This window comes from Aythya marila (genome assembly GCF_965140915.1).
Source record: "Aythya marila genome assembly, chromosome: 9".
Taxonomy (NCBI): Eukaryota; Metazoa; Chordata; class Aves; order Anseriformes; family Anatidae; genus Aythya; species Aythya marila.
The window spans coordinates 22,647,966-22,673,906 of NC_139050.1; the positions used below are offsets into that span (position 1 = coordinate 22,647,966).

A 25,941-nucleotide genomic window follows, 5' to 3' on the forward strand; every position below is an offset into this window, starting at 1 on the left:
GAAGAATGGATTTTATCTAGCAATCTTTTATCAAGAATCAGAGAAGAGCTTCTAAGTTGCTTTTTCTTCCAATCATTAACCTCAGGCAGTGGTTAATTACGCTCTCAAACACAACCCATTGATTTTACCAAGACCTACATACACTCGAACCTCATTCAGGATGTATTCAGCTTTCCAACATTCCCCTAGGATTACTGCCCTATGAGAAAGTACTTGTTGGCTTCTTAGGATAGAGTGACATCTTGTGGTTTCTCCTGTCCATCATTGAAAAATTACCCACAAAAGCTTTGACCAAATCTTTTGCTGTTACCTGTACAACACAAAGATCTCATTTGAGTAGTATCACGTACTTCTCTCAGTACCACATAAGTCCAGTTTTATACTTGTGCATTTGCTGTGAGACTGCAGTGGGGTGAATCAAGCAAAAAATGCAAGCCATGATCCTTACTGTAATTTAACTACAGACTTTGAGACTACAGCAAATGAAAAGCGCTTAGCATCTAATAGAAAACCACAGCCAGAAACTGACTGGCTTTCAAAAAATGTCAGTCTAGCCCCCCATTAAGTACATGTGTGATTGTACTAAGCAACAACTTGCTCTGCCATTTTCAATAACCTTTCAGTCTCTTCTGTGCACCTGGGAAGTGGTGGTTGTGTTTGGTGGTTTTTTCAGTCATTCTCAGGTCACAGCACCGCTACTAAAAGGACTTGCAGGAAAAATAGTCTCTTGAACTGAAGCTCTGAAAAACATTTCCAGCTGGACTCCAGTAAATGTATGCAAGAAGGACAGATGACAACAACATTAGGGAACCGCATCTTGTGTTTAAACTCGATGTGTTTCACAGAAGGATCTCAGTAGACACTCACATCATGGGTCACTTACACAGCACAACTACAGAAGTTTCAGTAATTTATTTTCTGATATAGCCCCCAACACAAAATACAAATTTATTTTTTAAGAAGACCACACACCTAAACTCAACATATGAAATACTATTGTGGAATTCCCCTTACCATAAAAACAGAAAGACAAAGTATTTTGCTAATTTCGTCTCAGAAGCAATAGCATCTTTGAAAAGAACATACAAAATCTAGATTAAAACCACAATGTAATAGTATTCATACACCTCAGTAAACTGGTAACAATACTTAAGATATTACTACTGAAAAACAGTATTGTTTGAGAGCTGCTCTTGTGGTGTACGACTAACAATTGTGCATAACTTAGTGAAAAACCCACTCTTGTTACTGAAAACCAGATAATTCTTGATTCTCAAGAAACATGAAATGGCTGTTTTGCACCTGTAAGGACTAGGTGAGTATCAAGTGAAATAACTAGTGCTTGCACCTCTGTTTCTGCTTGCTTTCCAATATGCCCACAGAGACAATTCTCAGAATAAGACTTAGCACATGAGAAACATAATTCCTCTCAGTACCTATGGTCTTCTAACTGCTAGGGAAGTCTGTGCACTTGCCTGATATCCTCTATAAATACTTCTGACTGGCAGTTGTCCTTCCATAATTCCATAGCTTTAGTTCAAGTCTATCTTCAAAGTCTTTCCCTTGGTAAGGAGCATCTACTCTGCAAGGAACTAATACAGAAAAAAAAAAAAACAACACAGAATTGGTCAGAAAGATCTTTCACTGCACTGGGAATAAACTTCACTGAGTTATCTTTCTCATGTTTTTCCACTTCAGTGAGCACCTCAAAAATTAGCCTGAAAAAATGTAACAGCATAAAACTCAGGCTCCCGCTGAGGTTAAAAACACGGATCTTTACCATGTGGGGTCACTTTTACAGACGTTAGGTGGTTTCTGTGAAATCATCTAAACATGAAGATCCAGCCCTTCTCTAACAGTGTCAAAGGAGCTGGATTTAAGTGCATTGAGACTAGTTCTACACCTTGGTAAAATTAGCCTTCTCTTTCTTCGGAGGAAGAAGGAATGCTTCTAGGTACATTTTTAACTATACAGAACTAAGATTATAATTTGTCTAAATTTTAATACAAAAAAATTCTTATCAAGTCTAGACTATAAGACACTAAGGGCTATACCAAACGGGAGAACAGTGCAGAAGAAGCAGGAGCTTCATTTTATTTTTCATTTTTCCTCTTTGCAATAGAACAAAACAGTCCAAGAAGGCAGGACTTGGTGTGCTCAAACGCCCTCTAAGGCAGCACACCCAGCCTCTGTGGATTGCACACATCACTTCGCAGCCTGACCTGTGGGATTTGCACCAGCAGGGTAAAAAAAGTGAACCATGTGCCAAACTTGGGAAGTTCTCCTTGCATGAGTAACTTTATGAGCAGTATCTATGCTGTTTTAAACTGAATGCATGCCTAAGAGGCCTGTAAGTTAAAATCAGCCAATGTGCATTTGTTCCCATAGAATTCAAAATAAAACTTCTATTGTCTGAAAACCCCATTTATCTACAAGTCTGTATTTATCATCTGTTTCGAGAGCTCCTCCCTTTTCTCCTATTCTCTCACCTTTTTAATAACTTCTGTTCATCTCATATTTTTTGCAATAAGGGAAGAAATAATTACATGCCTGCCTAGTGATCGCTGGTACTTCTTGCAAATGGAAAGAGCAGCTAATTCCAGGCTAACATTTACTTGTGGTATGTGTCATTTTCCTCTGACTGTTTGTCCTCAATAAAAAGTTAGGGAACGATAAGGACTATGCTGTTCCTTTAGACATTCATGAACTGAACATCTTTAGACATCTTTATACACTTAAAATTAAGAAAATAAGTATTGAGAAAGATTGTTCTAGATCACTGAAGTGAGATACTGTAAAGCTCAGGTTAAAAGTAGAACATCTACTTTTGTGGAAAAATAAAAAAGTGTTCACACAAATAACATGACTTCACCTATTTTTACTTCAGTCACATACATAGCTATTCTATACTGACTAGGTTCAAATAATCATGCGATCAAATTTTATTGGCATCAACATTTATGGAAGGTGAATTGCAGAATCGCATGCAGGAGCATTCATAAAAGCAACATTTCAGAATCACATGTGGGAGTTCACACAAAAAGTCAACCACAGTTATCTTAGAATCCATTAGGCTTAATTTTTTCCCATTAACTTTGATGAGACAGCATACCGCAGTCTGTTTACTATTACAAGAAGAGATTACATTTTCCAGATGTAGTTCTTCAACTGTAAGTTATCATCAAGGTTTGCCATTTCATTATTCAGAGCTGCACACATTCTGCTCCTTTATCATTGATCCAGTCAGTCTTTGGACTGTGAAAAATTTAGGAATTATGGATTTGCAAGTTTGTTGCTTTACAATTCACTAGAACAAGAAACAGTTGTTGACATGTACACAGTTTTATTTTAAGGACACAGCAATCACAATGACAAACAGAACCATTATTTTAATACTGTGAACTTTCCTCTGGAAACTTGACTTGCACACAGATCTGAAAGCATTTTAAACAGTATCTTGGGGGAAAACACAGCAAACCTTAAATACATTAGCTTCAAACTTCATGTGCTTTTTTCCTCATTTTGGTAGCTGGCAGTAGTTAAAGCTCTTCAAAGTCGTGGCCACTCGTATTCATTGCTTCAGGGTGCATTACCCTCCCCATGAATAACACAGTACCTGGAAAAGGGAAAAAGAGAGGGGAAGGAATGATGTTAGAACTAAAAGGAAATGTTGACGTTATATGATGGTGAATTACTGGTACTGACTTCTAGACTGTGTGGTCCACAGTTTTTAAAAACAGGAATCAATCACAAACACTTTGGATATTCTTGAGAATCAGGGTAACCATTACAGAGTTCCCTGGCTTGCTTGCAGAGCAGGTAAGGCACTGAACACAGATCCATCTGACAGTCAGCTGCTGCACAGTAACATTTTGACACCCAGCCACAACCACAGCATTAAGACAACTTACAAATATGAAACTAAGGAATTAACTGAATCGTTGCCCATTTTGCTAGTGAATGCTGTTCTCATCTCTTGCCTGCCACAGAATATTTCAAGAGCACAACAGAATTATTCATAGCTGTAATATATGTCCATTATGTAAAACACTCAGTACTAGGAGCACAGCTCTTCCCACAGCGAAGCTCTTACGGAATACAGTGATTATGGTTATTCAGGGCAGTAACATTGCATTCTGATAAAAATGGTGAATTTTTATTCCCTGGGGCTTTTAATCACTGAGCTGAGTATTTTTCATGATTCAAATTTCAGTTTTGTATTTGGAGAGACATGAAGTGGACATAGACTCGATCTTTCAATGTTAGGAATTCCAATACAAATTGAGGAAAATTTGTAATACAAGGACAATTTGTTGATCAAAATATGTTATTTGCTTTTGTAACCCTGGTGATACACTGGTGAAAGATGTAGAAGAGTGAAAAAAATCTCACCTGTTCTTCTGTTCCTGACCAAAAAGAAAAAGGGATGATCAACTATGACTTGGGGATACAGCACTGCCATTCTGCTAATTGCAATCATTCCTAAAGGAGAAAGGACATAGTCAACTGAAGCATCACTGCACATTCTCTCCTGCTCTTCATGAAAGATACTTGTAAGGCTGATGAGGAGACACTGAAGTACCAAACCCCAGCACTGAATGTCACCAAGAAATTGTGCAATCTAACCAAAAATTAAAATGACCTCCATAATAATTGCATGCCTAGTTGTGCTTTAAGAAATGTTAGGAATGAAGTGGTACAATTTCCCAGGCTGAGGGAACAGTTTATGATTTAAGATGCAGAACCTTAAGAGAAATTATGAAACCTGCTTACTTGTAGAAAGAAAATGCATTATGTTAGACAGCACTCCTGACCTCTTTTAAACAGCTTCTAGCCCGCCTTTGATAGGAAAAGGTAACCCTTAACAGCTACAGAGAATAAAACTAAACTGGCTGATCTTGCAGCTTCTAGCTTCACTTGAATCTTTAAACAATGCAAAGGTTGAGGGTAAAATTAAGTGGGAGTTGTACAGAATTTTGCTCTTCGTTATTTTTATTTGGTGATGCATGGATTTCTCCAGGGCATTATCTCCCAATGTTTCATTTATTTTTACAGTTTCACTGCACTGACAATGAAGACTCATGCATGACAGTAATCCCTGTCCATGTTAATGTTACAATCTAGAACAGTTTCTAATATTCATCAGCAAGTCAGTCATTTTTCCCTTCCTCAAAGAAAGGTAGGAGTTGAGGCAATTAGAAACCAGGTAATGATATGAAATGGAACTTATTTTCACGTAAACTAACAACCTGGGCTCCTAGGAGTAATACTGGAGAGCTTTTTTTTTTTTTTTTTCATTCATCACTTCCCATCTTGCTTCTCTGTAAATGAGCTCAAAATGCAATTGCAACAACTCTCAGCTCCTAACTACTCTAGATCAAATGCTTTCAACCATTCTCAATTAGCAGATCAAAATTTATGAATGTTTATGAATGCTCAAGTTCCATGAAGATACAATCTGCAGTCTGTCTCCCCTACCCCCAACACTCATAAGCAAAATACTGAAGGTTTTTCACAGGATGCTCCAAACTTTGTGAAACACACCATGATAAGAAAACGCTAGCACTTGTTCCCAAATTTCTCTTCTGATGAGGAATATAGTTGCTGTGCTCTGCCTCCATGCTACATGCTATTTAGCTTTCCTGGCTTTCCAGCAAGTCAGTTTTAAAATATTAATTAACACAGAATAACTCAGCATTTGAATTCGTTCTGCTTTTCAGTCAGGTACCTGAGGCAGCAGCAGCTTCTGATCCTTCCTCATTAACTTCTAGGAAAGCCTTGTGAAATGCCTTTGCCAGGTAAAGTTCTTTGTTATCTGGAGAGGAAAAAGAAATATATTTCAAGCAGCTCAATAAAAATGAAGCATTTAGGAAAAAACACAGCCCCAAACCCTAGCACTATTATCCACCCTCTATACCAAGTAGGGAACGATAAGAACATTGTACGTAGGACTTGCATTACAATACCTTCTGCCATCGCCTTTAACAGGCCCCTTTACCTTGTTCAAGACCCTAGTGCTCTTCTACCCTATATGTATTAGAATAGCATGGCAATACCTAGAGCACCAACAAACCAGAGTAAAAGACAATCCTTGCATTCAAGATTTTGAATGTATTACTGGGGAAAGGGTTTATGACACTGTAATACAAATAATTATAGAGAAAGACTTTGTCTGGGGAAAAAAACAGGTATTTTCTTTCTTGCCATTACAAATCTTCAGTTTCTTTTAAATTTATTTACTGCAATAAAAATCACCAGAAAAATGATTTTTTTCAGTCTTGTTTTCCATCCTTCTTTCCCAGTATTTTAATTCAGGTCCAAGCCTACTCCTTCTTAAGTCAGTGGATGTTTCATTACTTTTCTTCGGTGTCTAAGTGATCAGACCTATTGAAATAGTCAGCACCTTGCAGGAAGCAATACATTACACCATTTAATCAGTTTGACTAAGTTTCATCAGTACGACATAATGAGGATTAGATATACATTTATTGTACCTGCATAAAACGCACAGTAATGACAGAGCACAACTGGCAGTTAGGAAAGGAATAAAAGCTTTCTCAACAGGGAGTTACACAGCCATGAAAATCTAATCTAACCACCCCAGTGAGACAGCGATGCCATTTTGCATTTCTGATCCTTCAATGCCAGAATTCGAGCTGAAGACTGAGTAAGAGGGGAAAGGCTGGGACTATTTTCTTCTAATTATTATTCATTTTTTTTGGCTTGCACAGCTACAGCCGGCAGATGTAATACTAACACGAACCAAAACCACAAGAGACAATAGTTTAAAATGTCTCTCCTGGCAGGTCTCACTTCTGCTACATACATAAGAGTGAACTAGACCTCATAGTTCAGCTGCTTAACTTAAAACTCTCCACCAAAAGCCCCAGATGATCCCCTTTGAGACTGTATCTAGTAAAACACACTAGATTGCTAAATATTAGCAATTCTAGGCATCAGATCCAAGCCTTCAGATGTTGAGAGCTAGGATAAAATTTCCATTGCTGCTGTAAAACGTGGGACATGCAGCGTCCAATTATCTTGAAAACTAAGCACAATCCCCCCAGCATTTGTGTCTGTAACTCTCCTTAACTCATTTCTGTTAAGGGAAACACCACCTGAAAGCTGTGCTTACATCCCAACACCAACAGCCCTTCCAAGCCCTGAGTGCTATCTGTAAAAATAGCTGAACACTCGGATCAGGTGCTTAATTGCCATCCTCTAAAGCTTCCATTCTTACAAATGCATTAAGACCAAAGTTTCCCCAAACCGTTTTAGAACAAGCCCTGGATGTGCAAGAACATTTCCAGATAGACCAGGCAAAAGAGGGTGACAGACCCCTGCAAATCTGATTTCTATTGCACATCTTGCATTGTGTGCACTGACTTTGTGAACATGTCAGTTAACAGGATTCCTGGTAAGCGTGTTGGTCAGTTCTGCCCATTTCTTCATTCCAGGCAGCTGCATTTTGCTATCCTTGCTCAAGACCATTCCGCTGCTCTATTGAGCACTTAAGCTTATATACAACACATACCAGAAGAAAACAAACTCTGCAACCTTCAGAGAAAAATGCTGTTTCAGAGCTTATCTTCAACCCAAATAAATATTTACGTTTATTAGACAAAGACTTTGACACTTACCCTAATCACCCATTTCAATCATGGTTTTTATTACAGTACTTAGCCTGTTCCTGTGGCCTGTAATATTCACAGCAACACTCCCCATTTTCGTCCTGTATGTTTGACTCCACATAGCATGGCACTTACGTTACTCTGAGGTATATTTCTAGGCAGAACACTTAGCACCTTATGAGATCGGTCTCCATCTAATGAGCTTATTGAGTGTTACGAAATAGGGCCTTAACTCAGCCAACACAAACATTGCTAATATTTACCATGAGCTATAAAAACAAGCCTAGTTATAAGGGTATTCTGGATCTGTGGATAGAAATGTAATATATTGCTAACAGGAATACAAGTTCCATAGAAGATGAGACTGATATCTCCACCTGATCTAGCGCACTACTCCAGCTATAGTCTTTTTGTTGCTTCAGTACCTGATAAAAGTCTCAGACAAAAGCTACTGCATAATTTACCCCTGAGAGAAAAACCTCCTCTTACTCAGCACATGCCTTATAAACTAAACCAAGTTTCTAATCCACAGGATGTATAGGGTGCCTAATCAACACAGTATGAATAGTTTTGATTGCCCTGAAGCATTTTTTTTTTTTTAATCCTATCAACCTCATGACCTCAAACTATATCCAAAGATTTCCGTGGTTAAATTTTCCACAAGAGGGGTACTTTATTTAGTTTCAATTTCTTGTCTTTCACTCCAATAGATATCTTTGTCCTTGGATGGTGAAAATAGCAATTCCACATCCAGTTTACCTTCTCTAGACTATTTTCTTTATATTGCCACCATCTCATCCCTCTCATTTATCTCTCCCTGAAGCAAATCTGTTTCCATATGGGAGGATAATGTTGTCACCTGGTATTCAGACATCCTTCCTTGCTGTACTCCGTGATTGTCAAGTCACTGCCTGCAGTACTTTATCATATACAACATTATATCTTTCCCTTATGATTTCAGCTGTGGAAGAGGTGGGGCTTACCTGAGTATCTACTATCATGCCATTTTTCTCCAGCACCTTCTTTGAATACAGATTTTCACAGAGGTGATTTGACCGCTATCACCTCAGAAAAGACCCATGCAGATTTGGTGTCAGGGTAAGCCTTCTGCAGGACCCTAGCCTAGATACCCATTAATGTGTAGGAGGCTTACTTCTAATGTACATGACTCTGTTAGCATCACATTTCATTTGTCACTACACTCCATATGCTTGCAAACTCCTACTCAGAGTTGCCAACTGGTTGCTCTGCAAGTCTCATTTTTAAGCATGCATATTTATTGGCTTTTTCAGCTTAGGTTGCCCCAGAAAAATGATACCTTCCTCAGCCAAGACTTTGAAGAACCATTTACTGGGATGGTTCCCTTCCAACTACATTGTATTGGGAGAGCAAGTCATTAAAATCACTTCACTGGTCCCCACAGTGCACGACACCTTGAGGTTTAAAAGCATTTGCCATTTAAGGCATTATATAACAGTAAAATATTGTAATCATTTGAAAGAGAAGGGGAACTTTGCAAGTTCAAGTGTAAGCCCCAAGAGGTGCCAAGATACTCAAGCTGCAAGATCACATGCTGTGTAAGTTATAAAGCCCCAAATACAAGAAGCTGTTTCCAGATTTGTTTATTCCTGAATTCCAGGTTTGGTTATTTTGAACACCTGATAAAATCAGAGATTGAAATCTGTTAAAGATTTTTTTTTTTTTTTTTACTGAAAGTGAGTCAGAATACATGAAACTAGATATATTTGAATGTCCTCCTACTCACCTGCGTATATTGACAAATAATTTCTGCAAGAGCTGTATCTACAGCATGCATCTAGATTAATACTTTACTTGGTTGCTCACAATCCAGACATCCTGGAAGGTAAAACTGACTCAGCTATTTCCATTTTTCAGATTGAGTGTAAAAAGTAAAATAAATATTGAAAAATCAGTCTAATCCTGCAATTTGATTTATATCCACTAAACCCACATAGAGTTTCACTGAAGTCAACAATCTGTGCCTGGATCTGATTACAGGATTAGGGCTGTTGAAACTGCAGAAGGCTTTCCTTGACAACAATCCAAAGGCAACAGCAACAAGAGAGGGGGAGGAGAGTATTTTTAAATGCAACTATTTCTCAAAAAGTCTCATTTTCTTCCCAAATTAAAAAAGTGTTGAGACAAACATTTTCTTCAAATATTTTCATTTAAGGTTTCATGAAGTGGCAAGTTTTCCAGAGGGCTGACACTGAACTGCATGTAAATTTCTGGCTTCAACCTCCTTATTAGCTGACACATTATTCAGGTAGTTGCAAAAGCAAGCTTATAACATTTCCCTTCATCATTTTCTTTCCTTCTTCCCCATCCCCATTTTACATTGGGGAAATTAGAAGTGCGGAGCATCGTCCATATTTTAATTACTTGAAAATTCATCTCTATAGCATGAACAGTAGGGTTTTCATTAAGGATTATTTCAAAAACATTCTTATTCTTAATTTATCAAAGACCTTTTTTGTTACCTGGTGGCACGTGCTCTATTAAGTGACAGGTAAGAATGTTACAGTAAAACTCATGATTTCTCTCCATACACTGCTCTACATTTAATAAAGAAGTTACTCTTTAAATGGTAGAGGAGTTAATTCATTTATGCAAAACATGGTATTTTGATTTTATATGGCACAATTGTAAAAAATATAAAACTTTAAACAAGCCATTAGTCACATGGATTAAAGCATGAGCAAGTTCCAATCTTTCTGCTTACCTCAGCTACAGTTGATATTTCACTGATATTTAGGCATATTTTAAATGAAATAAGAGCCAAGAGCTGCCTTTGCAGTTAAACCTGCACTGTGCATTTTCTATTCTCCTTGGTACTTTTCCTCAAATAAATTTTTTTTCCATACACAGACCAGAAGTTATTGTAAAGCTTACTTTTCTTTGGGGCAACAGAGAAATCAGAAGTATTTCTCTTCAGAAAACTGATTTTAGGGAAGCATTATTCATTTATGCAAATTACTTTTGCATGAGCTAACTCTAGCTTTTCCCATCATTTTGCAGGAAAAGTCAAAGCAGCAAAACAGCAGGATAGGCTACACGACAGCCTATAAACAGCATTTCAAACTTAAAAGTGAAAAGGAGATGAAAGTGTTAAGCATTTTTCTGCCAGTTTTATAGGAAGGTTCCCCTTCATTAGCACCACCTTGAACAAGCCACACCAGTGTGTTTGCTTCCAGGATCAGCCCATTAGCAGCAGTTATTTCCCATCAGCTAAGCAAATGTCTGGCTGATTAGAAAGCAACCCATAGGGCAGGAACACATACAGGGAGGTGTCTACAAGCATCAATTACAAGAACCATCATCATCATCCCACACTGGTAGCATGTTTCTAGACAGAGAACGACCTGGTCTGCCACACCTCAGGTCTGGACAGACCATGCTAAATGTACCGCTTGTGTGGCTACTTGTCTTACAAACAAAGGAAGAAACTTTATATGAAGGTCACTCAAATACATTTTTTTAAACACTTCCATACCTTTTAGAAGGTATTAAATGCATAAAAATATCCTGTCCAACTATTTTTTTTTTTACATGTATTGGATATTTCAACTTCTGAAAATAGTCTTGACAACATAATGAAAACAAGCAGCATACATTTGTTTATCTCAGAATTTTCATTCCTGTGCTGCTCCTATACAGAAGGTGTCTGGGGAGATGACTAATTGTACAAGAACTGAAAGCTCTTATTACCATGAACAAATAGCCTCTGGAGATGAAAGATGACAACCCCTGTGGTGCATGAACCCCATCTGCCATCAAGACACTGAAGCCACACACTGCTTTAACATGGATCTGCTTCTTGCATAGTACTGAACTCTCTAAATTTCTAGTAAGACTCAATTGTAAAACACCCCGAATTAACTTTCCCAGGTCAAAATACTCCTTCCCACCTTGATGGATTGCTTCCCTGCCCCAGCGGCTCCTACAGTGAAAGTACTCATACATCATCCCCAAATCCCAAGAGATCAAGAACTTGCTAACAGCTTTTTTGTAGTTTTTATTTAAGAAACAAAACAACTGATAAACTCTATAGAATGTTATCTTTAGGCGGATGATTTTAGTACTTCCTCATATATCTTGGAAGACAAAACAAGAACCTCTTACCCGACATCGCAGTGAGGTCAGCGCTATGGCTGAACAGTTCTGTAATTCCAAGACCTTTCAAGACATCTTTCAGATCAATTTCCTGTTCCACTGTGAACCTGGAGAACATAACAGAAAATTGCAAAAATCAGAATGGAAACAGTACCTAAATTAAAGATTAAAATTTCTAGCTAATGATGATTAAAGGACTGAGGTAAATAACATAAAGCAGGAGATTCAGCACTAGTTGTGTAGCAGTGACACTTTGTATAAAAATGCTTACAAATAAGTTAGTTTACTTTCACAGCAAAAATATTTTCTAATGCAGGAGCAGTTAAAAACATGCTGATGGTACATACAGTCCCTGACCATAAAACCTCAGAACAAAATTATGCAGCAGCTAAATGCAAAACGCTCGAGTCTTACACAACAGGTTTACTGTAAGAGCTGAATTTAATTGTAGACACAGTAGAATGGAATAAATAAGACAAAGGACTGTAAAAACTTCACAGGCAGCTGTTGGCAAAGAAAGAATAGGAAAGGATGCTCCATTTTTATTTAGTCAGATTAAGCAAAGACCAACAATTATGAACACTAATAGAACACCACGAACACAAAAGCATTGCTGACTTTGCGTCTAACTACTGCTGTAGCAAAGTTCTAATTGGGTTTTGAATATGAATGCAAAACAAAAATAATTGCTAGTGCAAATGCACTTGTGATGATCACCTGCCAAGACTTTGGGGACTTCGGGGTTAGCTTGCAAACCTGTGCTCTAGGTTACATTGCTATTCTGGCAGGCAGCACAAATTGAGATTTATCCTGAGGGCAAGATTTCAACCAAGAGCTTGTTCCATTTGCAAAGACTTTTCAAACATTCTAAAAACTTATGCCTGGTATTCATAAAATGAACGGACGCAAGGTTTGTAGATGGGCAGAAACAGACTGGGCAGCTACAGAAACAATGAAATGTGTCAAAATACAACGGCAGCCCTGCCCTGAAGGTGCCAGAAGTCTACAGACACAAGAGACAAATTGAGCAGAGTTGTGAGTTCTTTGTAGAATGACAGCATTAAAGATTTAAATTACGTTGACAATGACTGGTTACAGCAAGTGTACAGCAAAATATATAGTACATACAGTATTGTTAGTTTCTCCAGCAAACCTTTTAGTCACAAACAACTCTGCAATTACACTGTACTCTTTAGTGAAGGGTCTTGTCTGCGCTAGATCCAAAGAAAATAAAATATTCTTCTGTGCAATTTCCTATATATATTTTTTATTTTCTCCAGGACTAAGCTTCCTCAATTACATGTAGGAACATGTTCTTTCCAGGAGAAAGTATAATCCAGAAATCTGAGCAGTGAACAGCGGATGAAAAGCTGGATGAGTGATATGTCTGCATGTACAAGCCCTGGCAGCTTGAAAAAGAATAACCTGGACATCAAAAGATGACTCAGTAAGAGTCAAGTGGATCTTCCTTCCTTACACCAAGTGCATTCATAATGATCCGCGATAGAATAAATGTTAATCATTACTCAGAGAAGGATTTTATGCAAGCTAAAGTAAGATCCGGAGGGAGTTCAGGTTTGACAAATCACTGATTGCACTGCATGTGGTCATGTAACCTGTCCAGATGAATTCCAGTCTGTGCCTGGAATAAAACAGAACTGATACTTGTGGTTTTATTGTTTTGGCAGTTCTCAAAAGAATCAGAGGAGACCAAAAGATTTATGTCCAAGAGGAAGCTTCTCAGGTGTTCTGGCACGGAATGCATCAGCACAGCAGCATTTTTACAGGTAAATAAAAATAGAAAGCTTTTCTTAATGAATGATTGCCCAGAACTGTGACAATTAAGAAGTTTCATGTGGTCAAAAAAGCAATCTAAATGAGCCACCACTCAAAAATAGTATCTCCCCTATTTTCTCAGATACTAAAATGAGTTATAGACAAGCTCTAATAATATTTAGATTTCCACGTATTTCTTATAGCCGGTGATGTCAGTTTTCATTTCAAATATCTACAACCCAGCCTCATTTCCCAAGCCAGGTATTTGCTGTATGGCCAGACTTTGGCAATGCTGAACTACACGATACTAGCCCCAGCCCACGGTTATCTGCAGTATCTGTTCCCTGTAACAAAACAGATGGCCTTTTTCCTACAATCTTTCAGGTGTTTCTGATGCTGAAAATAGCATGAGAAGTGAATTTCAGTACTTCGGTATCAGAAGTCAAGTTGCAACTGGGAGCATTAAAGACTGAATGGAAGTAAGAAAGCACAGCCACTGAAGGGAAAGCGAGGAACATTTTCACCATAGGGCTAGAAAAGAAATGGAAAGACTGCTTTATTGAGTCAAAAGGAGAGCTTTCAGAGCTAAGCAGTTCCGGAAGGTTCACCAACACACACGTACATGGCTACAAGCTCCCACAGGCCTCCTTAGGAAGCACTCAGCAGGAATAGTGGTAAGGGATAGTGACTACCCATTTGCTATTAGTCAAGACAACAAGAAGTGAAGATGGGAATTCAGCTCCCCACCCCAATGTTCCTTTGTGAAGCATTTCCTATATGTAAAATGCAGTCCAAAAAAGCTGATCAAAAAAATGTTTTCCTTCATTTCCATTATCTTTGGGTCACTCCCACACAAAATGAAGGACAGAAAGATGCTTTGGAAGCAGTATTAGATTGAGAAACTAAAGCAGCTCTCTGGAGAGCTGAGCAGAGAAAGATATTTTCATGTTTTTCAAACTTAAAACTTACATCAGCATTAGATTCAAATTACACATTTATGTCATTGACAGTCTCCTTTGTTGTGTACCTGAAGCTTTAGGTTTATATAAAGCACTAACTGTTTCAGGCTTTCTTCCAGTTTACAGACTTTCAAGGCAGAAAAGACAGCTTCATCTTGTACGAGGCTGTGCAGCCCTTCTGAAATGCTGAATTTTTACTGAAGTCCTTAGGTGTTCAGGATCATGTGGGACTGAGCACACTTTCTAGTTACACAGCAGAAGTGAACTACAGTCTAATGCAATTCATCCCAGAGGCTAGAATTTCAAAAATTACTATAAATTCTGAGTGAGAAAGCACAAGAAATTCCAGGTTCTCAGTTTTGTTCTAATACACTGCATTCTGCAGAACAAGAAGCAGAGGAATAGCTCCATTTCAAGAAATCAACAATTTCTTGCTTGGAAAAGAGGCCCTCAGGATCTGAACCACTATTTCAGCTTAGTAAGCGGCCTATAATACCAAGCTGCTAGCTGACATCAATTCCAAGTTTTCAGCTGGAATTTCAGCAAGGCTGTCCTGAGGTGGTAGAACTAGCTTGCATAATTTAATAGACTGACATCAAACAACAATAATCCTACCACGCTGCTGTTCTAACCAAGCAGAGCAAGGCAGGTTATGGCTCTTTCTCAGGCAAAGTCCTTCTGTCCAGGGCTAAAGATAAGCTGCAGACGTTGGCTAAGTGTGTATTTATTTCAGCAGTGCAGTTCTACACCTCCTGTGATCGCATCCCAAGAACAGTAAGAATGGCCTCATAAGAAGGGAACTCAAGACAGCATGTTAAAAAGGGATAATGGCTGGATTTTTTGATAGAAATAGAAAAAAAATCACACAAAGAAATTTATTTCAACACCATCTCAGGCATTTTTAAGACTCTTTCAATGAACACAAAAGCAGGAAGGTCATTGTGGAAAGCCAAGCGTGCTAGGACAGTCTTTAGGAGGCGATCTGCAGACTGTGGTACTGTCACTAGGTAGCAGTTCCTCCTGTGTTCTTCAAATAAATTGTTAGTTTTGTAAATTAGATTCATGGTCTGTTTCACTTCTATGGAAAAAACGGATTAAATTGTTGATCACTTTAGTCTGAGTTAAGCTGGAAACAATGATTTGAAAATGAAAATGAGAAAGTATAATTTAACAATTCTGTACAAATCTCTCGTTTGCTATTAAGAGGCGTAATATGCAATTTCATTTGCACACAGATAATGCAGACAGAAACTGGGAAGTTGTGATTAACTCTGCTTTGGCTAGTTGTTCAGGCCCTATTACAAGTGTATAAGTTTAAAAAATGTTCACTTTATAATTGGATAGCATCTTCCAGGATATAAAAATTTAATTTTATTCCACTGCTGCTTTCAGTTTCTCAGTGGACAGAGCCTGCAGGCCACATTTCATAACATGCCTTCCTGAGTCAGAGCATAAAATATTTATGAAGTTTTTATTTAGAGCATTGATAAAAATCCTGCAGATACCCTCCAAACCCCTAATGGAAATCCAACACCTTGGGAACATGCAATCAATCTTTAATTTTTATAAGGAAATTGCAGTATTACCGCATGGTGTTTCAAGCTCATGAGAGCTATCTTATAATCAGAAAACACTGAAGGTAATCAGCACCTGGTTGTACCTGTTTTACCTCTGTATAGCCTCAGTTTGAAAACATTTACCAAGTTCTTTGAGGTTCTTAAATGAGTGACATGCATGAAAACTAGCCTGAGGAAAGAATTGTTGGGCACAGAATAAATAAGGAAGTTATATGACCACACAAAACCTCAACCTCCAACTCATGTCTGAGATTCTGGCTGCAGAGAAACCTGGAGTCTCTGCTCACAGCTCCTGGGAAATGAAACTCCAGGTGAAAAAAAAACACAAGACACCAAGACTGTGCATTAGGCTCAGCCTGTACAAAATCTGCGGTGCATCTCTGCTGCTGTGCCTTCTTCAAATGAAATACTACTAAAAAAAAAAAGGAGCACTTACTGCAGGACAAAGATACAGAGCCCCAAAATGCTGCTGATCCCTCACGGTGACTCCAAGCATAATGGCTTTAAAGAGAAGCAGAATTCTATCTTGAGCTGGAATCAGGGCATGCCAACAGCACCAGTCCATCTCAACCTAATTTATCCTGGCTGCACTTGGTTTATGGTGCTCCGCTGCAGATAGCTCCTTGAGAATGGTTTTTACTAAGTTGATAAAAAGCAGGAATTCTTGGCCTGCTCTTTACTTGTCAAATATGACCAACCCAAATCTCCAAATCACATGAAAACAGTAACTATTTTAGTGATTAAAAGAATTCACTATATTTTTCTTCTTCCATGTACTGTTTTGCACAGCACCACAGAAAGCTGAATATGTAGGGGTAATCCACACCAAGCTTGTGCCATATTGTTATATCAACGCTTCAATTAAATCATTATGAATCACTTAAGGAGTATTATGAACCAACAACACAGTAGTAAACAAGTATAAGGTAAGCATGGAAAAAACAATTAGAGGCAGATGAAACAATTCAAGGAAAGAGAACTAAAGTGGTATATTTGAGTAAATACACCACTGAACACATAACTTATGTCTACAAATAAACAAGTTTTACTGCTCTAAAGAAAAAAGAAATCAGCCCTTATAAATAAAAAAAGACAAAAATTGACTGACTGGAATTACCTCTCAACATTCAGCTGTTTGTGTCTACATAGACACACCATTAGAACTTTTTAAATTAGCAGCAAATAGTAATCTAATTAGTACCCAAATGAAACATTTTAGCTTTTGTTAATAGAGGCTAGCGATATTTCTATGGCTCCCGTCTAAATTGAGTGGTTAACATAATGAGCTCTGCAATAAAAAGGGAGCCATCATTCAGGGCGAATATATTTCTGATGATGTAATCCTTTCAGGAGCTTACGCACCTGGAAGGGACACAAATGCAGCGTTCACTTGTTGCTCAAACTACCACCACTCTACCCTGAATGCCCTCAGGCTCTCTTGTCACAGCAGCCTTCATTCGGCTGCTACATAACTACAGATTTGCTCAAGATGTTCAGGTTTTACCTCTTCCGCTGCTTCAACCAAAATGAATGCAGTCTTTCCCCTTTATTGACATGAGAGCATATTCTCACCTTGGTAAATATACTTCCACTTTTTGCTTTTTCACTGAGTTAGCCCATTCGTTAATCAACGAGGCTTTGACGAGGGGTTCCAGTGTGACCAGCGGAACTTCTTGTCTGGAAAGAACGATCATCATACTAATTTCATCTCCCTCGTACGGTATTTCCAGAACTTGATAGATACCACCTGCTTCATTGGAGCCATCACTGAACTCTCCTACAAGAGAATACACAAAAAAATGCTATCAGTAGTGTTTCCTTCTGTCTACACCAGAGATAATGAAAAAATAAAAGGTTAATACTAGGCAATGTTTACTAAGTACTGGAGCTAAAGATGACCCACGATCCTACATAAAATTTATAATGGTTTCTCCATCATATGATTTGAGCCCAATTTCCACTTCCTTAAAGAAGGTAAGCTTAGGCAATCACAGTTTGTAGGTAATCATACCTCTGAACTTATTTATCTTCCATTATTTGAACAGAGAACTCTAACAGTTGTTAAAGCTGCCAAGAGTTCCATGGAAACAGGTAGAGGTTTTGTTTTTTTTTTTAAATTCAGAAGAGAATTTATTAATGAGTGAAATACTGCCCATGCTAGATGCTCTAGAACCCATCTGGAGCTCAAGCTTAAGCTAAAAACAATCATTAGCTCTGCTGTTCAAAGAACTCATATTTTACCTAAGCATGTTAGAGCATTAACGAACAAGCATTATTCTTAAACTAAGACTTTATATTTATTCAGAATAGTTCAGCTAGAAGATACCTACAAAGATCATCAAGTCCAACTACCTGATCACCACTTCAGGGCTAACCAGAAGTTAAAGCATTTTAATGAGGACATTATACAAATGACTCATTAACACTGACAGGCTTCAGGCATCAACCTCCGCTCTAGGAAGCCTGTTCCAGTGTTTGACCACCCTCACAGTCAAGGAATTTTTCCTAATGTCCAGTCCATTCATTTTTTAACACAGCACAAGAATACTTTAGCAAGAAGCAGGAATAGCTCCATAGTTGTAAAGAGTTTAGAGATAATGGATAAACATTCTGAAATTCCCCACGTGGCACCAAACATATCTAAAAAGTAATAAAAGATGTCATTATATATGTTGCTATCCAGTATAATACAGAAACACACACATTATGAAAGCATCAAATAAGCATCCCTTCACTGGGCAAACACCACATTTAAAATTCTAGGTGGATGAACAGTCAACAGTACAAATAGGTATTACTGCAACAAAGCTATTAAGGGAAGACTTACTGGATTTAAATTGCTAAATCTCCAACTCACCATAGTAAAACTCTCCCTGCTGGTACATCATTGGAATCTGCACTTCGCTTTCATCATCTTTAGTAAAAGAAAAAGTTCTTGTATTTTCAGGTCTGAATTGTGATTTCCAGTTGCCTTTAAAGTAGATTGCGTTGATGAGAGCCAAATGAGTTAGAGCACCAAAATCTCTTGATGACACAAAATCTTTGATCATATCTAAGAAGAAAAACAACTGTCACACTGCATGTCAAATTGAGCATTAAATCAAAACTTAAGACAGCTTGAAAAAAAAAAGCAAGAAAATAAAAAGCTTTGCTAACATGTAATTTCCAATTCAGATGTTCCATTAAATCTCAAATTAAACTGTCAGTGTTTTGTAAACCTAAAATCACAGTGTAGGTGCATAAATCTTTCCATCTAGTACATGTTAGTCAACTGTTCCTTTACCAGTACTTAAATATAAGCCCACAATGAAATCAAGCAGAAAAGGGATCAAAAATATTTACACAGGTGCTATAATATAGTTCAACATTATGCTCTTAAGGTCTGCTCATCTACAAACTCAGGTTCCAATCCTAAGAAGCACTTAACATGGGTGCTTCAAGTGCATAAGCATACCTATGGAAACTTCACCTAAGCCAATTCTGAAGTGCTCAGTTTCTAATCAAGTAACATCCCACTGATTAGTAAGGACTAATCATCAAAAAAGTTCTCAGCATTTGTTCCACTGACACTAACTGTTGAAAAATACAAAAGAAAGACATCCGGCATCTGCTCTGTGCAAGGGAGTGTGTCAGCTGAGCAAGGCAGCTGCTTTGCTCCTACTCCTAAATAAGCAATTTACATGAGAATAGTCTCACCTGCCTTAACTCACCTTAAATAGCTTGCTTTCCAGCAAAACAATTTTGAGTTTGTTAAATTTGGTGCACTGACCAACCACATTTGTCACTATTCTTGAAGAATTACAGCCTACTTCAGATGGCTTTCTTGCTTGTTCCTATTTTTAACTGATATTGCAGTGTAAGGTGTTAAAATAAACACATTCCTCAGTCTGATTATTACTTCTTAACCCATGGTTTAAAATAAATTGCATTCTGCTTTCTGGAGCATATGACACCTATCAACTGGAGTGAAATTTGTGTACCACAGGGCAGTATTTGTTTTGGTTCGGTGTTAATACTGCATTTTACCTAGAACATTCTTAAAAATGAGATATGACCCATACTTTATGGTTGGAAAAAAGGAAAAAATAAGGAATATACATCACGTTTTTCCTGTTTTATTTGGTACATCATTTCCTCTTGTGCTTTTCAGCCACATCTTGTTAGTACACAAACATATGCTAATTTTTCAGGCCAGAGAAACCTTCATTTATGTTTTCTGCTCTGAGCCTCCCATCATGCTAAACATGCTGGAACTGGAAACCTGACTGTCTTATACTCCTTACCTAATGAGAAAATGAGCCTTCTGTCAGAGCTGGCAGACAGGAGAGAAATAAAATGTAGTGCTCAGAGATTAGGCTGAGGGACTGTTACTATCGCAACCTAATGCTGAGAAACCTATAGCTGCCTTTGTTAGCTCGACAGTTCCTTGCAGGATGATGGTTATGAGCTTGGTCAGCAGATGTGGCAGCTATTAAGCATGAGATCTGGGTGCTCTTATAAAAAGAGTCTTACTTTTCCCTCAGACACCATGCTTCTCTGAAAACACTGTGCAAGCTGCTGTGTTACTTATATTCCCTCTATTTCTGCAGCTTAAGATAAAGGGCAGAATTTATTATAAATATAATAGGCTCCGTTTTCCCTTGGAAAAACTAGATCATTTCAAAAATGGTTTAGAAGCATTATACGAGGTGTTTTCCCACTTTGGTACTGTAAATTTCCATACAGCATTATGGATTCTTAAATGCTCCTACAATAACGATGGCGTGTTAGTTCCTAAAGGAGGCTCCAGTACCTTCAGTTTCACAATGGTACAACTGATGTTAGAACTGGATTTCTGTTGAATTGCTCAAAATATCATCCATCCCTCAGAGGGCACCAGATGAACTGCAAAGAGATTATGCTTTGATCCCTAGAAGGGGGCACTAAATTCACCCTCGTGCCTTGACTGCACATGCATTCAGAAAGTGTCACATCTCTGGGATGCCACATGTGAACAAGCACCACGCCAAACAGATCTAATAGGTACATTTACATCCGTAATTTTATGCTTTCTCCTTTCCCCTGCTACACGTTTTTGTTGTAAAACTCTGGTGACAATATTCTTACAATCAAATACCCTTTCAACATGCGATCTAGTTCCCTCACATGGAAAAGATTAAATTACAGGGTCTGATTTTGCACTTATTACAATTACCTTTAGCATTCATTAGTATTCAATTTCTCTGTACCTTGTACCTATGAGTTTCTCAGCATGTGTGATCCTCCCACACATCCAAAGCATAGGTCAATTACCCCTCTGTAGAGGTGTTTTAAGCATTTAGCGATACCACCTATCTACTTTTTATAGCTTAATACCAAAATCAGTATTAAAATGACTACCATTGAAACATTCTCCTTCAGTAAATATTACAGATGATCCCTGCACAGGAAAAATATAAACGCATGGAGAGCTAATACCAGTATGTGTTTGTTTTTTTTTTTTAATGGGAGGATATATCTTGACTTTTATCTGTTTTGTTTAAGACTAAAGTAACAATTCAACAATGTTGTGTAACTCTGGAAACACAACAAATGCTTACTGCAGGAAGTATATAAAAATCACGTGGACTTACTATTTGTGTGATTCTCCACCCACTTATTGATGTGGGTAGCTACAGCTGCACTCTGGCTGAAATCTATATTCTCTACTTCAGCTTTAAAGTATTTTTTCACCAACTGCAAAAATTTGTCACTGACGTGAAATCCATTCTGCACATAAAGAGAGTTAGCAATATTCAGAACATAATGACTTTCTTCACTAGTTGCCATATCAGAAAGGTCCTTCAAAAAGGTAAACTCATCACCTGAGGAAAGAAAAACAAGTTCGGTGAGAAGGTTTTAGAAAAAGTCATTCCACGTTTTTCTGCTGCAAATTCAAAGTAATTTTATGAAAAGATTCCTTTTTTAAAAATTGTTTCTAAATCCAGTAGTGATCAGCACATGTAGCCTCATTGACTGAAACCTGAACACGCCTTCAGATCTGAAAAAACAATCTGCAAGGCAGAACACGTTTAGAGCTTATTCTTTCTACTTCCTATAATTAGCAATATTAACAATCCATTTGAACTCCATTACAGACAAAGCTACCAAAAGCAATCCTTTCAACACCAGGAGTAACTTAAAATTATTTTTATGAGTCATACTTCTGTGCTTTACCACCACAAAGCCAACAGAATTTTCATTATTTCCTAAAAACTGTTTAGGAGCTTGGTAAGGAAAATTAAGTTCTGATGCTAAGGGACCCCCACAAGGTTCCTTCAACAAAGATTGGGTTTAGAATTTCCCAGGGTACTACATGGATTTAAAAAAAACATAGGACGTTTACCTGTTCCTGCAGCCAAAAGCCAATGGGACTCAAAAAATGTGGTCTGCTTCAAAACATAAGGCTTTTACTGTTGCGTTGCCTACTTGAAGCTGAAAACTCTAGCTTAAAATTTGAATTCAATTATATGTTCCAATCTCAAATTGTTGGAGTACTTTCCCTGAATAGCACTGATGCAAGAATGGTGAACGATCTGGCTCAAATCTGTTGCATAACTCCCTCAGTTACAGCTAGGGGATAGTTTAATCAACATTTAGAGAAACTGCAGAACTCAATATTCACCGTTACTTCCACAGAAAGACATAATCTGCAGAGAGGTATGGTGCAAGAAAACTTGTCAAATAATTCATTTCTAAACTATATTCAGAATTCCTTCCCCAATATCCATTTGCTGAGGACTTAAAGTCCAACAAGTTCGAGGAATGAGACATTTAATTCCAGTTTTAAACCAGTCATTCCAACATCAAAATTCATAGAAACCACTTCTCAGAACAATTTTTTCCTCCTTTGCTGATCTTCTCCATTTGCAGTCATAATAGAGTGGTTTGCATTGAACATGCTTGCATTTCACAGCACGACATCCAGATGCATGACTGCTTATCCCATAGTACAAACAGGATGGCACAGAAGTATTGTTCTCTGCTAAAAGTGCATCTTGTGTATCAGCAAGGCTGAGGGGAACATGTTTGGTTGCTGAAACAACCAAAATGCTTCTATTTCCTAATTTAGCCTGCAAGCCTGTATGATGTATTATGCAGTGCAAACTGAGCATTTAAGACCTAGAATTTACGGTAAAATCTATGTGTTTTACCTATAAGAACCAAGCCAGTTTTGTCAGAGTAAGACATAATGGCATCAGTTAAACTACCAACATTTTCATACTTTCTTCTAAACAACATGGCTTAAAACAACTGCTTTCCTTTTCAGGTTTCATTATAAGCCCTAAAGAAAAGATACTTCCAAAAAGTCTTTTCACAACTGTAGAGACAAAAGCATCTTTATTTTGAAGAAAGGAACAAAGGTAATAGCTAACTGCAGTCATCTAAAATTCAGGTGCCCAAGTCACGATTGCAAATTGGCATCTTTCGACTTGGAATCCACTCAAGCACACCTCAGCAGACTCAGGCGAAACTAGATGTCAAAAAGGCTACTTATTAAGAATCTATGAACATGATCGGGTAATTTTCATGGTGGTTCAAGCATTTTCAAGCATTGCTATCTGTTTCTTTAAGACAAAAAGCCCCTTGGAAAACATGATTAAAAGGCCTTACCATTTTTTAAGCTGTCAAAACCCAATGAATGACGAATTTCTTTCAAAGTGGTTCCATGGGCTCCAAGCTCTACCATTCCCATGGCTATTGCAATGCTCAGAGGAGAGAAAAGAATATTCTCATCTTCTCTTGCAGCTCGCAGCTGATTGTAAACATTCACAGAAAGCTCAGCAATAGTTTCATCAGGAAAATTTGTCTTGAAGGCTTTACTTTGCAAAACAAGCAAAGACAACAGTCCAAGGAAATACATGTTGTAAGATTTTAAGATCTGCAAGATGAAATATAGAGGAAATAAGTTAATCTTATAAATAACAATACATAACACTCAGAAAATATAACAGTATTTCAGTTTTAATGGTGTCTGGAAAAAATCTATTGATATTAGCTAAATGTAGACAGTAGTTATTTGGAGGAGATACTGATAGATATACCCTTTGAACTGAAGGAATCATTTATTTTTCCCCCAAATAGCCTATTTCATTATGTGACCCCATGCAACTTCTACAGAAAAAGACATCAAAGCACAGCAACGCCTTTCCTACTTTTCCCTTTAAAGCAGGGTATTGTTAAGCAATCCTGATTTGGCATCGGTGTATATTTCTGCACTTCATCCACCAAGGAGTCTTAGAAACACAATTCTTTCATTTGACCTTCTGGTAAGATGCAACTTATTCATCTAAGCCGCTCTAAGCCTGGAACTGGTAGAACTGCTTCAAGCACTGCAGGAGAGCTCGCTGACACTGGTGACAAAGGCAGCGTACCCTGATGTTGCTTGGTTGCAAAACCCACGGCAAGCAGCCAAAAAGCCTGTTGGTAAATAATAAGAGTTGGCTAGGTAAGCTAGCTAAGAGAGAAACCCTGCTCAGAGATCTGTAGAGGAGAGCTAAAGTTACTGTGTGTAACAAGAAAGTGAACGGGAAAACAGGTTGGTACTAAAGCATTTGACTGATCTACCCCCACCCAGGCTTTCCTAAAAAGCTTCAGTAAACACCAGCTCTCATTCCAGCCCAGTTTGGCTTGTCACACAGCGAGTGACACCGCCAAAACTCCACCTTATGGGACACTGCACATCTTCCTTTTTCCCTTTCAGCTCCCCACTGCTGTGGTACTGAACCCGCCACTGCCCGGGGCAGCCACACCAGCTGACATCACCTGCATTTCAGCTACAAACCTTGGACACTTAGGGCATCTCTACCACAACAGAGTAGACAGCTCTGGTCCAGAAGTATTTACATGTTGTCCTGTAAATATGGGACAAATTCAAGTGGATGTTGCTTTTCTGCAAAGTGAAGACCACACACAGCCAGCCTCAGGGCCTCTGCCTCGTGCTTCCCAGCTCTCCCAGCTCCACAGTTACCAGAGTTTCTGTGCACCTCACACAGAGACCCTTGGTAAGCCTTGTACAACATTTATATAGCTCATCTCGTCTTCAGAGGACTGTGCAGCATTAGATAATTAACTTCCATAACACCAAACGATACATAATTTAAGCACTATTCTTCACATTTTATAGCTGAGAAAATACAAGAAGCAACAGGGTGCACGTATGCGCCTTGGCAGCAACCCATGCGGCCGCTGTTTAAGATTCTTCCTGTCCCTTGCCATGGCTCAGCCTTTTGTTTGTTTGTTTGTTTTTTTTCAGTGAGAAAATGAAACAGATGAACTAGTGCAGCAGACGTGCTGCAGGGAAAAGGGCAGGATCTCAGTGAGACACAAGCCAGAGGCCTGTTCCTCCCTTTCCCCACCTCCCTTCTGATGACTGCGTACATATTTCTATGAAACACGCTCCATTTCTCAATTCCTAATGAGCCTGCCCCTGTGCTGGCTTCACTTCATCCCTGGGTTACCGGATGAATCTTTTTGAGTCTTCACAAGATATCAAAAACCTCCACCAAAGGCTCGTAATCTCCTCAGGAACGGCACCGAACAAGTCACAGGCCCACAGCTCCCGCTCCATACTGTGCTTGGTGACTGTATTTCAGCACACTATAAAACTAACATTCCCCTGCCTCCCAATGGAAAGGCTTCAGACTGAGGCACAACTGCCATTTACCTCAAACACTGAAAAACTGTGGTCCAAAATAGTCTGAATATCAACTTCCTTAATAGTTTTTTAATAACACTTTAATATAAGTGTTTTTTTAAGCTATCTATTTATTAGTTACTGACAAAGATATTACGATTTTTTAAAGTAGACAACTTGATTTGTGTTTTTTTTTTTTTTTTCTTTTT

At 38.2% G+C, this 25,941-nt stretch overlaps 1 protein-coding gene across 2 annotated transcripts in view; it reads right to left on the reverse strand.

Annotated features, from left to right (window-relative positions):
- Window positions 1-903: 903 nt before the first annotated feature.
- The window catches only part of SERPINI1 (serpin family I member 1), a 46,901-nt gene continuing 21,863 nt past the window's right edge, over window positions 904-25,941 (reverse strand). For both annotated transcript variants that reach the window (XM_082766906.1, XM_082766905.1), the window contains exons 2-9: window positions 23,710-23,977; window positions 21,690-21,920; window positions 18,935-19,129; window positions 17,650-17,854; window positions 11,775-11,872; window positions 5,729-5,815; window positions 4,393-4,482; window positions 904-3,616 (exon numbers count right to left, since the gene is read on the reverse strand). In XM_082766906.1, the coding sequence (XP_082623032.1) occupies window positions 3,540-3,616; window positions 4,393-4,482; window positions 5,729-5,815; window positions 11,775-11,872; window positions 17,650-17,854; window positions 18,935-19,129; window positions 21,690-21,920; window positions 23,710-23,959 (1,233 nt within the window). In that variant the 5' untranslated portion in view covers window positions 23,960-23,977 and the 3' untranslated portion in view covers window positions 904-3,539. The remainder of the gene's footprint in view (window positions 3,617-4,392; window positions 4,483-5,728; window positions 5,816-11,774; window positions 11,873-17,649; window positions 17,855-18,934; window positions 19,130-21,689; window positions 21,921-23,709; window positions 23,978-25,941) is intronic.